The 14,489-nt window shown below is 40.1% G+C and overlaps 3 protein-coding genes across 4 annotated transcripts; 2 read left to right on the top strand and 1 right to left on the bottom strand.

Moving 5' to 3' along the window:
• Positions 1-3,532: 3,532 nt before the first annotated feature.
• On the bottom strand, positions 3,533-8,572 carry fbxl15 (F-box and leucine-rich repeat protein 15). Its single transcript, XM_010868588.4, has 6 exons — positions 8,403-8,572; positions 7,954-8,113; positions 7,333-7,835; positions 6,993-7,140; positions 6,523-6,608; positions 3,533-4,584 (listed from the first exon to the last, which is right to left on the bottom strand). Exons 1-5 carry the CDS (start codon positions 8,426-8,428, stop codon positions 6,567-6,569), a joined length of 879 nt encoding a protein of 292 aa, XP_010866890.1. The 5' UTR covers positions 8,429-8,572; the 3' UTR covers positions 3,533-4,584; positions 6,523-6,566.
• A 734-nt stretch (positions 8,573-9,306) lies between these two features.
• gpx9 (glutathione peroxidase 9) lies at positions 9,307-10,976 on the top strand. Of its 2 annotated transcripts, none has more exons than XM_010868608.4 (5): positions 9,307-9,603; positions 9,780-9,886; positions 10,164-10,294; positions 10,418-10,548; positions 10,682-10,976. In XM_010868608.4, the coding sequence occupies exons 2-5, from the start codon at positions 9,814-9,816 to the stop codon at positions 10,770-10,772; spliced, it is 426 nt and encodes a 141-aa protein (XP_010866910.1). In that variant the 5' UTR covers positions 9,307-9,603; positions 9,780-9,813; the 3' UTR covers positions 10,773-10,976. The 2 variants fall into 2 exon arrangements, with proteins under 2 accessions (XP_010866910.1, XP_010866901.1); XM_010868599.3 differs by having other exon boundaries at positions 9,308-9,603; positions 9,793-9,886.
• Positions 10,977-11,300: 324 nt separating this feature from the next.
• ndufb8 (NADH:ubiquinone oxidoreductase subunit B8) lies at positions 11,301-14,410 on the top strand. Its single transcript, NM_001303745.1, is given in 5 exon segments — positions 11,301-11,407; positions 12,185-12,311; positions 13,299-13,398; positions 13,807-13,962; positions 14,253-14,410. Coding segments are annotated over 5 exon segments (567 nt in total). The 5' UTR covers positions 11,301-11,316; the 3' UTR covers positions 14,346-14,410.
• The last annotated feature ends 79 nt before the right edge of the window (positions 14,411-14,489 follow it).

A 14,489-nucleotide genomic window follows, 5' to 3' on the forward strand; every position in this document is an offset into this window, starting at 1 on the left:
AGGTGGTAGATACGCAACTTAGTCACTTGACTCCATTGCATTCTGCATCTAACAACTCTGTGTCTCCAGAACAGGTGAGTTAAATTCAAATCATTATTGATATCCTTCAAGGAAGTGTTTTCTGCTGTTGCCTTTGCCATCTCTGGCAAGCAGGTTATTGTAAATGACTGTGGGACATTTTCTGATATAATAAAATCTTTAGGAATTCCTCCATTAAATTATTAATTGTTTGGTTGATTGACTTATTGCCCAACCTGAATGGGGGTTGTTTTCTTCGTAGAAGAGGATGAAGACCCTCAGTGTGATAGTGATGTTTGCCCTCCTGGGTGTCCTGTTGGCAAACCCTCCCAACGAGGTTAATCTGGAGGAAGGTAGGTGTAGTGTGGATGTGGGTTTGTCTGCACGTGTACACGTGTGTGTATGAATGTGCGTGGGTGTGTGGAGGACAAAGCTGATCAAGCTTCTTTTTTATTTGTATTTTCTGTACTTGTGTGTTTGCAGAAAAGGATGCATTGAATTCAGTTTAAACCAATTAATTGGATGTACTCTATGACAGATGTGGTTGTCAGTGTGTTCATCACAAAATAATAAACTAATATATTAATATTACAAGATTGATAACACTGTAATAATAATCATAATAATAATAATAAAAAACATTTCAGTAAATGTAATAAACTTTTGTTCAATCTGTCTCTATGAAAGATTCTCTGCCTCAAGAAGACAAAATGGCTCAATATGATGGTAAGTTAAACTCTCTACTATTTGTATGATAACTTATAATAGTGATGACCGTTAGTCATCATTACAACACATAGTTAAAAGGATTAGTGGAATTAAGATGTTTCATTCACAGTTGATATTATAATCTTGTATGTAGTATCCATCCAGCACTAAAATGGAGAGTGGCAATTGATATTATAATCGATTGGATGCACCTATGTATTCATCCATCATTCATCCATCCATTCATCCATTAATTCATCCATCTCTCCATCATCCCTAAAATCACAATTCAATGCTATTCCACTATTAGTATGGCTCTATTGTAGAAATACAATACAGCTGTTGTTCAATTTCTTTAACCTGCCTCTAAAATAGAATCTCTGTCTCAAGAAGACGAACTGGCTCAATCTGAAGTTAAGTTAAACTCTCTGCAAAATGTGACTTATAAAAGTATTGACAACTAGTCATCATTACAACAAATAGCTGGAACATTTAGTTTCTGAACATGTTATATTCACAGCTTATATTATAATCTTGTATGAAACATCTATCTTTTACTAAAATAACACGTAGATGCTCATTTAAAGGGGTTCACACTTATTTGTGAACACACACATAAAAAAACACTATGTCAACCTGACTGATGATATTGATGTTTCATATGGTAGTGTGTCAGTTGGTATTCATCTATCATATTGTACAGTGTCAGCTGATATTCATGCTTCATACTGTACAGTGGAAGCTGATATTCATGCTTCATATTGTACAGATTCAGCTTATATTCATGTTTTCATTGGTACGGTGTCAGCTGATATTCATGTTTCTTATTACAGTGACAACTGATATTATTATCGGGTGGATGCATCCATCCATTCATTCAACCATCTCACCAACGCTCGAATACAAATTTAATTATATTTCACATTGAACAATGATATGTATGAATACAAAATTGCTGTTGTTTAATTTGTTTACTCTGCCTCTAAAATAGATTCGCTGTCTCAGGAGGACAACGACGGTCAAAATGACGGTAATTTTATTTAAAATGAATGTATTCATTTTCTATGAATATATAACTTTACTGATAATAGTAATGACCACTAGTCATCATTACACCACCCAGCTGCAACTAACTTGAATGTGAACATTAATATTATATTAATGTTTCATATGTTAAGTGGCAGTTGTGTTCATGTTTCATGTGTACAGTGGAAGCTGATGTTCATGTTTCATATTGTACATAGGAAGATGATATTCATGTTTCATGTGTACACTGGAAGCTGATGTTCATGTTTCATGTGTTTACAGTGGCAGTTGCAACAAAATTACTGCAGGAGATCCAGAATCCTCCCCCAGGCGTAAAGTTGCAAAGTCTTTGTTCGCGAAGACATTGGTTCTTTCGGAGACTTCTCAGGAACTGGTATCCCTACCGTTGGCGCCGCTATTACCGCTGTTTCTGGTGAATATGCACCTTTATGAATAGTCTCTGATTCAGAGCTCATTTGAGAGTGTGTGTGTGTGTGTGTGTGTCTGTCTGTTAGTCTGTGTTTGTATTGTTTCTTATTATGTCATTTATTGTAGAAGGGATGGAAAGTCCTGGGTGTTTAAACTCCACCGTCTGGTTTCATTCAGGTCCTTCCATAAGTATTGGGACAGTTAAGTCCAAATTATTATTTTTGCAAAACTCAGAAGCCATTTGACAATGGTCCCACAAAAGTGCTGTTATTTAATGAAATGTTGAAACGGACAGAAATAAAATGTGACATTCTACACTTTTGCCTCATATTTTCATTTTTTCATTGTATTTTCATATGCCTTGAGTGTACAACAAAAATAGCAATTTTTACTTTACTGTCCCGATATTTATGGAGGGTCCTGTATTTTTTGGTCACAGGGATGTTGTCCAACAATTGCAAACAATCAAGTGTACATTTCAAATAAATATTACAACAATTTGTAACATGCATCATTTGTGTGTGTGTGTGTGTGTGTATCAGGTATTGAGGATCCTCTCCAGTCTCCATATGAAATGTACCACAATGGAACTCACACGTCTCCTGACATCACCTCTCACCAACCTGATGTATCAACAACCTCTTAGACCCACATCATCACTATATCTACTGATTAATGCTGTGTTCCAAATGACACCCTATTCCCTTTAGAGCACTGCTGTTAAGATGGTCTAAAGTAAAGTTAAAGACAGGGAATATGGTGACATTTCAGACACACTTGGTCACCATTTCTCTGTTTGTTTTGATACTTTAGGAATGATTAGAGATGATTAACATTGACTATATGAAGACATGGTGGTAATATTGTATGGCTGATCTGTCAAACCGCAATCATTCAATAAACATTTATCAAGCATCACACATTATCAGCTGTGCTTTAATAATGTGCCCACTTTGGGTCTTGGCCCATCTGTTTGACACAAGTTCAATGATTAACATGAATGGTTCTTAAAATCATGTAAGGTGATGTCCAGCTCACCGCAGAACCAGTTTGGGCCACACATATCCATTAATTGGCACCAGTTAAGGTCACGCTCATCCCTTTAACAGCACTAGTTTTGGTCACGCTCATCCTTTCAACGGTACCAGTTTTGGCCACACATCCATATTAGGCCACCAGTTTTTGTCACGCTCATCAAGATTGACATCATTTAATTTTGGCACTTAAAATGCAAATCACAATGTTGAAGCTCAAAAATCAGTCATTGGTATGCAGTTATTTGTAGCTTATTAGTTGTGTGGTGCATTTGCACAGAACCCTGGCCTTGGGGAAAAGATAAAGTCAAGAAAGCTCATGTTAGGCTGCAGAATAGCAGAATTTATTTTCTTTAAGGTGCCATTTTTGTATGCTCCTCCAATTACAGTAAAATAAATGCTAATATAATCCCTCAGTAAATACAAAACAGTGTGTGCGTTCAGCCAATCACATTTACACGGAATAACGTTTGCATTGTTCCTCCAAGATGTAAAACTCTGATTGTAAAATGTGATAGTTTAGAAACAACTAAAATCACAGTAAATTTATAACAAATATAATTTGACAAATGTTTGTGTTGCTCCCTCATAACCTACTATATGAGAAAGATAATGAAAGATAATTATTAAACTAATTCAGTTTTTTACAATTAGGCCTGTATGTTTCCAGACTTTGTAATAGAAAACTAGATGTGCAAAGGTAAACAGGCAAAAGGACGACATATATAAAGATATAACAACATATATAAAGATGGTATCCAGACTTTTTAACATTGGCTGGACAGGAAAAACATGATCAGATGAGGTACCATAAAATAATGTAAGAACATAATAGCTACAGTTAGTCAAAGGCAAATGCAAACAAACCCTGCTAAATGTTTTCCTAAAACCTACACATTTTGAAATGCTTTATTTGTAATGACACATTAAGAGGTGAAATACAAACAACAGAGTAATAGTATGCAAACAAAATAACATACAAAAACATGTTATATGATGGAAAAAAACAATGTATTCTGTTTTGGTTGAATTTGCCCTTCTTACAACTCACTTCACCACAACATTGTATATTACCTTTGTATAAGTGCGAGATAAGATGTAAAGAAATACTGCAGGAATCTATGCGATTCATGACAGCATTATGGAAAAGTGCATGGATCCTTCAGTCTTTTCACAAGTGCATAATTATAATCAACAAATTAAAGATACACAATTGTCTCCCCAGAATAATACAGAGATCCGACACTGTAATAAATTAGACGTTACACAATATATGTTTATCATATACATCGGTTGCTGCTTGTCCTTGCATTGCTTAATTGATGTCCCAGCACAACTGAAAAAGGCCATTCTAATAGTCAGGGAAAACCTGCAAAGAAAACAAACTGATTATATACTGCAGAAACATTTTGTTGTGTCCCAGCAATCCATTTTCAGAGCCACCGTAATTCTATTGTTCAGCATTTTTTCCCCCAAGTGCATCTATGGCCCTGACTACTGCAACAGCAGCAAATTGGCTCAGGAGAGTTGAGGATCACAGCAGACCTTCCCGCTAAGCCACACTGCTTGCCCAACCAGGAAGTCACATGGGTCAACACGCAGTCTCGCACACTCACCAGACCTTTTAGCTTGTAGACTCTGGATGTCACCTCGGTGCTACAAAAGAGCGCCTTAAGGCGATTGAACTACGTGGGAGGCAGAGTGCTGGATTCGAAAATAATCTACTGGTATGAGAAACATAGTAAAAACGACCCTGTATGTCCAATATATGATAGGGATATATGATATAATTAATCTCTTAAATGTATTATGAGGTTTATGGTATAACAAAGTGGATGTATATTGTTGTGTGATGGCTGTAAAAGTACAGAGTGGATAAATATTTCTGAGTGATAAAAATGGGAATGTCTGAAAGGGGAATTGAACCAGGAGGAAAATGTCAATAATGTGCATCAAGGTCAGGGATGTTCCCAAAAGACCACAGGGCTTTCAGGGACTCAGATCAGCTCTGTATAGTCTCCAAAAACTATTTTTACCTCAGCCATGAAATTATTTTCTGAAATAATGTGAACAACAGAACAATTATTAACGGAACTAAAGTGTACTCTTGTACAAAGATTGCTTTAGATGGCTAGCTAATAGCTATACAGCCAACCTATAATGAAAGTCATGGAGTGACTTCAATCACTCCATGACTGGTTCCTTTCTTTAGAAAACAATAACAGTATAAAAGGGTCACGTAATACAATGATTCTCTTAAAATTATGACATTCATGGTATTAGAGAGGATGCATATTGTTGTGCAACAGCTAAAAAGTACAGAGCGGATAAATATTTCTGAGAGACAAAAAATGTGAACATCTGAGAGGAGAATTGAACTGGGGTCAAAATATTAAAGGTAAGGGATTTTCCCACAAGACCACATGGCCTGCTGGTACTCAGTTCAGCTCCGTATCATCGCCAAATGCAACTTTCACCCCAGCCATTACATTTTGCTGAAATAACAAGGGCAACAGATTGTTTATTAACAGAACTAAAGTGTACTCTTGTACAAAGATTACTGTAGACGGTCATCTATGCAATAACAGTTGAATAGCTAACCACAACGCTATGTGAACGACGCTATGGAAATTTAAATCTAAAGCGATATGTTTATTGTAGGTGCAGTTCATCCATCGCAATAGAACCAGAAAGTTTTATTTTACACTTTCTACAATGTAGCTACTGCAGATTGTAGGCATGAAGGTTTAGTCTGAACAAATCCTAACGCCTAATTTGTTTGGTCTGTGGTGAGGATCGAACACAGGTCAACTATGTGAGTCCACGTCTCTAACCACTAGGCTATTTAACAATGGGTAGTTAGTCAGTCAGTCAGTCAGTCATACAGTCACTCAGTAAGAGCCATCCGCTTACGCGGTCCGGCAAAAGAAATGATATTTCACCTGTGCACGGCTTCAGCTAACGGGTTACTTTCCTAAAATAATTATAATTTCTCTGGTTTATTTTCTTCTCTGGACCTTATAAGTGCTCTCCAGATGTGGTTTAGGCAATGTTGTAATTATAGAACATCAGATTTCTGTGTTTTTCAGTTGAAATGTGTTATTTTGATAGCATAGGACTGAAAACACTAGGAAAATGCAACCTTGAAAAAACAAAATGGAGGAAAAACGTTAGTCCTTGCATAAAGCGTAGTGAACGAGTGTTCACATCAGGATATTTGTAGGCATACTGCATGAATACTAAGGCAAACACATCAGCTCAAAAAGATTCAAAGCCGTTTCTGGGAACCGCTGGGTATCCAGCCTACCTGTTTCAAGTTGGCTGGATGGAAAACTGCAGATGTCCCCAAGCCTAGATTTGAAGATTGATGAAGGGAGCAAATCCCACCACGTCCTTAAGTAACATGACAGAAACATTTTTAATAAATTGACACTATTCATTCTTTCACAGCACAAATGTTTTCATCAATGCCTCAGTGAATCAAAATAAGATTTCTGCTCAGCCATACACATCAAGGAACGGTTTCACAGACATTACACCTTGGACTGGACAAAAAAATATATATCTTAATTCCGTTAAAAACATTTTGGCCAGGAACAGCTTTATGCTGTGTCAACGAAACCACGCTGACACAGACAGATGGATAAGACTGGATAACTCTTTACGGCTTGATAAAACATTTAGTGACTATTCAAATACCCTAGCCGTTACTTTATGAGCACAGTAAACGGGGCAGGGTGAAATAACTGCGCGTGAGCGTGACCCCTGACCTCATACCTGCAGCAGCACCAGGGCCCGGTGTAACGGGGGATCCACGTCGATGTCGACGCCGCGCTTCCGCAGGGCGTCCAGACTGGACTCGGTCACGTTGTGACAGTGGTTCACCTTCAGGGAGTGCAGCTTCGGGCAGTACTCCGCCACAGTCCTGCACGGGCAGGGAGGACACATGTGGGACGAGAAAGGAAAGGAGATATGGCCCGGAAACAGGGACCTGGCTGGTACTCTCTACGAACACTATAGGGGTTTACTAACACAGCACAGGCTCATTGGCTAAATAAACACACAAGGCGAAACCCCACATTCCATGAGCACATTTGACGTGTCCGAAAGGCGGTACCTGATAGAGTCGTTCCGGACCCTCAGGCACCCCGTCAGGTCCAGCTGTTCCAGCTCCCGGCAGTTCTTGGCCACCTCTTCCACGGACGCATCAGTGATGTTGGCGTTGACGGCCACGGACAGCGACCTCATCTTCAGACACTTCCTGGCCAGGTAGCAGATGGCCTCGTCCTTCAGCTGGCGGCACGCGGTCAGGTCAACGGACCGGAGGCCCGCGCAGTGGTCGGCCAGGCTGCGCAGGGACAGGCTGTCCACCCACTCACAGTGCGCCAGACCCAGGTGCTGGAGGCGTGCACAGCTCAGCGACACGGCCACCAAGGAGTGCCGGGTCAGCCGAACGCACCCCCTCATGTCCATCCGCTGCAGGTGCTGGTTCTGGCCGATCACTGGCAGCAGCTCCTTGTCCGTCACCCAGTCAGAGCAGTTCTGGACGGACAAGTTCTGGATCACTTTGTTATCCCGTAGCATGTTGCAGAAGGCCTCCTTGGGAAGGCTAGGGCCTATCTGTGAACAGGATATGACATTAATGATCTTCGAAATGCATATTTGCGTTGAAAAATAGTACCTGTCCCAGAAACAGTAAGGAAAACCAGGACTGAATGAATTATTACGTGTAGTCTACCTGTGTGAGGTCAAAGGTACGGCAGTTGGCCAGGTACACTTGGATGAGCGCATAAAACTGCTTGCTCACTCTCTGTAGCCGCACCAGGTGGCGTAATGGCAGGTGGCAGAAAATGTGGGTAACAAGCACATCCTCCCAAGGTAAATCCAAGAGCTGACATCTGCCAACAAAGATCGCAAACGGGATCAAGGGACGAACAGGTTAATGGACTGCATAGATCAATATTTTCCTCGCGTTGAAACCAGCTATACAAGTATAATCGGTAGTGTGTAGTTTAGCCGTGTATCCAAACAATTATCCCGGAAGGCGTGATGGTGTGATTCTGCAAGACAAGGAAGGACATGCATTTTCCGACTGCCGGAGCAAGCTTGCTAACTATGTTAGCAAACTTAGCTCAAATAACGAGGTGGCTCAATTTACACTATTTTATTACAAAATATATTACATACTTGCAACTCCCTGTTTCCACATCCATTTGGAATTCACAGAAATATGCGACAAAGCTAAACAAAATAAACTGTCGTCAAAAACTATGGTAACTAACCCCGTCTTTGCTCATGTGTTTCAAACCCAAAACCCAGTCGTAGACACCGCTATCTAAGCGTTTTTGGTCAAAACTTCCGGGTTCGTCCTTCAATGGGTGTGTTCCATAAAGCATGAGACCTGGATGCACATATAACTTCATTGCGCAGGAATAGAGCATCAACATCTTCCATAAAATGAAGTCGAAATACAATCGTTTTTAAGGTGCATACTGCCACCTATGTACTGGAATAACCAATCAATAGCTTAAAGACTAAAGGTCTTAACCTAAACAATTACACAGAAGTTGCCTAATGTACAACTATATTAAATTATTCTACCAACTCCTGTATTATCCAGAAAAAAAACAAACATAAGAGCCTCAGCTACAGCCAATCCCTCCCCCAGCCCCAAAATCCCTATTAACATTCCAACTTTATCCACCCTTGCACATGAACGTCTCAGTATTGTGTTTGAGTTAAGAAAGATAAAGTTAATGAAAAAATAATACATCAGAATGATCATTGATTTTCTTTACCAATTATGTGGGATGTACCGGTCAAACCAATAAGGCTGACTAAGAGTTGGACAGCGAGGGATCTCAGTGTAATTCTACCACCTGTGGACTAGTTTTAGCAATTACAAAATGCACCCACTGCCCGCATACCTGAAAACGGAGCGCTTGTCACATGGAAAACACTATCACAATGTAACTGCATCAATGTCTAATACCATCGCTAAGTATTTCCAATAAACCAATGACTATCTGTCACTAACAGGATCTGCAGAGCCACGCAAACTGCTGAACAATGGCCTGTCAATTCATCTCTTGGCAGACAGCGACACAATGGAGTTATTCACGCTGAACAATTGCTGACCCAAGAGTTATGGTTCCCTGAATGAAGAGGGCCAACGGAGGCTGACTGCAGGACACCCACTACTGACCGACTGCTCCACTCTGGATACAGGCTACAAGCTAAATTATTAACTCTAATGGCGTGTATCAAATCAATCTATGATTTCAACGCTGAGACTTTGGACGGCCAGACCATTCCCCTGAGTATCTACAGGGGCAAGGTGCTCCTCATTGTCAACCTGGCCACCTTCTGAGGGTCCACGATAGAAGAGGTAATGTGATGGCTCTTGCAAGCCTACAGGGAAATAGCCTCACCTGGTCAGCTCACATGACTATTAGTTGATTGTGTTGTGTGGCATTAGGGATATTGTAAGTGAGACCAAATTCATTTCAGGTGCTTTTGGTGCAAAATTCAAAGGAATTTTCAGGTGGTGTTCTCATTCTACAGTTCTGTCCGACAGTATCACAGACTGAATGCACTCATGGAAATGTTTGGTCACCTGAACTTCACAGTCCTGGGATTTTCCTGTAATCAGTTTGGTCTTCAGGCACCTGGTAGGAGTCTATTTTAATAGAATATAGCTTTTATATATATATATATATATATATATATATATATATATATATATATATATATATATATATATATATATACTGTATTACTAAGTAAAATATATATTAGGCATACTTTTTAATACAGTCAAATGTGTTGACAAATGACATATGTGTAGTTTGCTTTTCATATTATCATGTGGAACATTAATAACATATTTTGTCTTGTAAGCTTAATAAATCACAGTTTTTTTCTGTATGCTGTGGTTTCTACCTTTAGAGGCAAATCATGAAACCCTCAACATTCTCAAGTACGTAAGACCAGGTGGTGGTTTTGTCCCCAAGTTCCCTGTGTTTGGCAAGATAGAGGTCAATGGGTTAAATGAGGAACCTCTTTTCACCTATCTCAAGGTAGTATAATTGACATGTCATTATGGAATGTTATTTGTTGCCCTAGGGGCAAATTGAATATGTGATTTTTGTCGACTACACATATTTTAAGATCTAACGTTCTTTAGTTCTTTGTTTTTACAGGAGTCTTTGCCATATGTGAACCCTGTCATAGGAGATATTAAAAAGTTCTATTGGTCACCCATCAAAGTCAATGACCTTCGCTGGAACTTTGAGAAGTTCCTAATTGCTTCTGACGGGGAGCCTTACAGACGGTAAATTGAACACATCATACACATCTCAACAACAACATGAAGGAAATAAAATCTAAAGATGTTTTCATTAATTTACTATAAATGACTATGTGTAGAAATACGTAATTGGTTGGTCTGTCCTTTTCCCCCCCAGTTATGAACTTCATGGGCCAATTGAAAACGTGGAGAAAGATATTGCTGGCCTCGTAGATGGAGGCATCTGCTCTTTTCTGGGCTGTCAATAAAGCCGGGCTTCCAGCAGCAGAGGCACAGTGACGATCCCTCAGTAAATGCAGGCCAAATGTACCTGAGCTGGATCTGATGGAGGAGGGATTTAGGACTCTGAGTTTCAGTGCATTCACTCAGAGTATTAGATCCCACTAGCCCCTGCTGATGATCAGTAGGCCGATCAGTATACAGTTGTAACTAGCCTAACCCTTTTGGTGTGGGAAGTTAATAAATCTTTGACTGATGTCTTAAAATGCGTTGTGTATTGTTTTTAAATGTGTATTTGTACGCTACAGAAGAGGCAAACTGAGTCTCGATACCATATGGAAAGAAATTCAATATGCCTTCTGGTATGGAATGGTATACCATAAATAAACAAATGCATACAAAATTAACTTATTTTGAAATGTTGGACGTTTCCATGCCCTCACATTTTTCTGACCACATAGTGGAGTAGTTGTCCATTCTTTGCACTCGATCTGAGAAGACCCTTCTGACTTGCCATAGTTCTCATGGGACGCATGCGTATTTCACTCTTTAATGTCACTGCAACCATCGAATATGGCTGCGGTTGGTTTCAGAAACTGGGCTAGAGCCCTTTCCAAGGGGAAAGGGCCGGGCTTTTCTGCGCTTCTATCCCAAGTCAGAGCGGGTTAGTACATTTATCTTAATGTTTAATCGATGTATTGGTCTGATGCAAAATAAAGTGCATTAACACTGAAGTTACAAGCTGAAGTTTTCGCTAACCTTGACGCTTGTCTTGAGCTAGCCTAGCTTACGAACAACAACACAGCAAAATCTCGCAAATGTTGGTACAGCACGTAACTGTGGGAAGCTACCTAAATTTACAAAGCTAGCTTTCCGTTGTCCTGTGTTTAGTCTTGCCACCAGACTGCAAAAAGACCGAAAACAGTTATTAATTTGACCGTACTATTGCAAGGATAAGGGAAGATCGTAGCAGGTTATCGTAGCCAGTTTAGTTCCCTGTCTAAGTACAGTAATTCTTAGGTGTCGGATATTCAATTGTCAACCCTCTACTAGTGGTGCATTGTTACTTACAGTCGTGGCCAAAGGTATTGCCACCTTTGCACTTCCTTCAAATAACTCGCATTGAAGAAGTTTTTTTAAGTCTACAGGCCATGCCAATGTCCGCCATCCAACTGTCCACTCGGTTACGGCACTAAGCTAATTTCGCACCAGGCTCAGCTGGTTATCCGGTAACGTCAGTGTACCATGACCAGGATATAAACGCTTGGTCGACATGGCGCAAGGCATTGACTTGAGTTACTGTGCCAATCCGGGGCTTACTCTGAGTGTTTATGGGACCCCACATTGGGTCTTAGATACTTTTTGTGCATATGGCTGCCTCTACATGGAAATATTAGTTTACTGGTGCCGTATTGTATTGACTGGAATACCTGTTTTATAGCCTCTGGACCTTCCAAGGCCATGTTGCCTGGTCCATACCCCAAGACCCCTGAGGAGAGAGCTGCGGCTGCCAAGAAGTACAACATGACAGTGGATGAATACGAACCAATGCCTGATAATGGCGAGGGGTAAGGAAGATGGCTTCAATGAGTGAGAATGGTTGATTGGGTAATTCATGCCTCATTTCCACCGGTGCTTTCTCCCGGGTACCAGGGCTACACCAGTGATTTATGCTAATGTTGGATCTGGACTTTCCTGTTTTGACTACATGTTTAGTACCAAGGACATAAGGAGAACTCCGATGGGGAGGGAAGAGTTAACTAACAATGTGATTTGTTTTTCCGGCTATGAAAAATGAAGGCGATATTTTTCTGGTAGTAAAATAACAAACAATAATGCAAACTATAACGCCGTGCTCAGTGTGTTTATAATACGGCTTTGGAACTTGAGTAATAAATCTAATTTCTTCCTGAAACTCTTGCGACCGGCTACTTCTCCACCTACATTTGTGACACAGCAACTAAGCCTGTATATTCAGTATTTAGTTTAATTAAGTATTCTGTCAAAACTCTCTCCCATTAATAGGAGTTGGGAGAATTCTGAGGCAGCTTTTTCTTATAGGTTCTGTTATAACGTCTCAGTCTAGCTGCTCCGTACTTCTATTTAGTCAGTGGTATCGTACCACGTTTGTTCATTCCAACTCTTTCTGTTGTGAGTCTTTCCGGTACTGTTGCTTTATTTTCTTTTATCATGGATCCATTTGTTAGATTGGATGAAACCCAACACGAGAAGCCTAAGAAAAAGCAAATCATACACATTGCTATTTGAATAGCACATGTGGCGTTTCCAGAGCATGTAACGCGTCAACACGAAACTCGGCTGACTGGTACTGGTCCGTGTCAGTGGAAACAGAACATATTCTGGACTTTGGGGTAAAACACCAGTGTTTGGCACCAGTGGAAATGAGGCACAAATGTGTCATTCAAAATGGCACACGATGACTTGCACTAGTTCTGATCAAAGATCTGTGGGTTGCACTGTATGGAGACATACCAATCTGGACAGCAGTGATTTCTGCATTAGCCTATGTCGGGGTTTCTGTTGTGTTTTTGTAGGTATGGAGACTACCCTAAATTGCCTGACAGATCCCAGCATGAGCGAGACCCCTGGTACTCCTGGGACCACCCTGACCTGAGGAGGAACTGGGGAGAGCCGGTAAGACCACAGCATAAACACTGACTGACTGTGTTGTAAAGACACCCTGTCGTGGTTCAAACAGGACTCAGTATACTAATGAGGAAAATCTGAATATGCAAATCTGACCACCTGTGCAAAGCAAACAAATGAATGTCACCTTTTGATCACGTGACTGTACTTTTTTGTATGTGCTTTAAGCAGACCTTAGACATGCACAGAGTTGGGTTAAAAATTAACTGTACAAATTGGCATAACATGGCAGGTCTCTCAATGAATTTACAACTAGTAAACATTAGAGAAAACACTATGGTGGACAATAATTTGACCCCTAGTTGCACCACACTTCCCGCTGTATCGTGTTAAAATGTACTTGTATGTGTTAAACAATAGTGATTCTGGTTGTCAACCATATATTTTTGCTACTAGATCCACTGGGACTTTGACATGTACATCAGGAACCGAGTGGACACGTCGCCCAGCCCCGTCGACTGGAACACTATGTGCAAACGTCTCTTTGGGTTCATTGGATTCATGATGCTAATGTTCTACTTTGGGGAAAAGTTCCCGTCTTACCAGCCTGTGGTGAGCATTGCAATGAGTATTCTAGTTTTCTGATTTACCCCCGGTTTTTCTTTCATTCACAAAGCAAAGATTTCTAATAGAAAAACCTCAAAATCTGAAAGAAACTTCCTCTGATTAGTCTCAATTGTTGGTACTCCATCATTATTTGCTATATTCAACTGTGTATTTCCTCTTTATATTTCTGTGGTAATTATTATTGTATAGCACACACACACAACCTGTGCCCACTTAAGGTGAATAGCTCTAAATATGTCCAACCTCTTAGGATAAACCCGGTTCTCTATTTACAGGCACCAAAACAATATCCTTATAAAGACCTGTACCTAGAGCGAGGAGGGGATCCTGGGAAACAGCCTGAAGAAGTCAAGCATTTTGAAATATAACAGCTTAAATGTATCTGCTTCACAATGTGTATATTACTATCTCTAAATAAAGTTGTATTAATGTGACTTTGCATCGCCAACCCTCAACTTACCCTCTAGTGTGACCTGTTTCAGCACACACATTTTTCACATTTTCTTGGGGAA

Source organism: Esox lucius, chromosome 6, assembly GCF_011004845.1.
Source record: "Esox lucius isolate fEsoLuc1 chromosome 6, fEsoLuc1.pri, whole genome shotgun sequence".
NCBI classification, from domain to species: domain Eukaryota; kingdom Metazoa; phylum Chordata; class Actinopteri; order Esociformes; family Esocidae; genus Esox; species Esox lucius.

Bases quoted from the DNA above. Each gene is read 5' to 3' on its own strand.
- fbxl15 (XM_010868588.4), bottom strand. From the start codon at position 8,428: ATGGATGTGGAAACAGGGAGTTGCAA. The intron at 8,114-8,402 runs GTATGTAATATA...CTTTGTTGGCAG, and splicing joins GTGGAAACAGGGAGTTGCAA to ATGTCAGCTCTTGGATTTAC. The intron at 7,836-7,953 runs GTAGACTACACG...TCCTGTTCACAG, and splicing joins GTACCTTTGACCTCACACAG to ATAGGCCCTAGCCTTCCCAA.
- gpx9 (XM_010868608.4), top strand. From the start codon at position 9,814: ATGGAAATGTTTGGTCACCTGAACTTCACAGTCCTGGGATTTTCCTGT. The intron at 9,887-10,163 runs GTAGGAGTCTAT...TTCTACCTTTAG, and splicing joins GTTTGGTCTTCAGGCACCTG to AGGCAAATCATGAAACCCTC. The intron at 10,295-10,417 runs GTAGTATAATTG...TTGTTTTTACAG, and splicing joins CTCTTTTCACCTATCTCAAG to GAGTCTTTGCCATATGTGAA.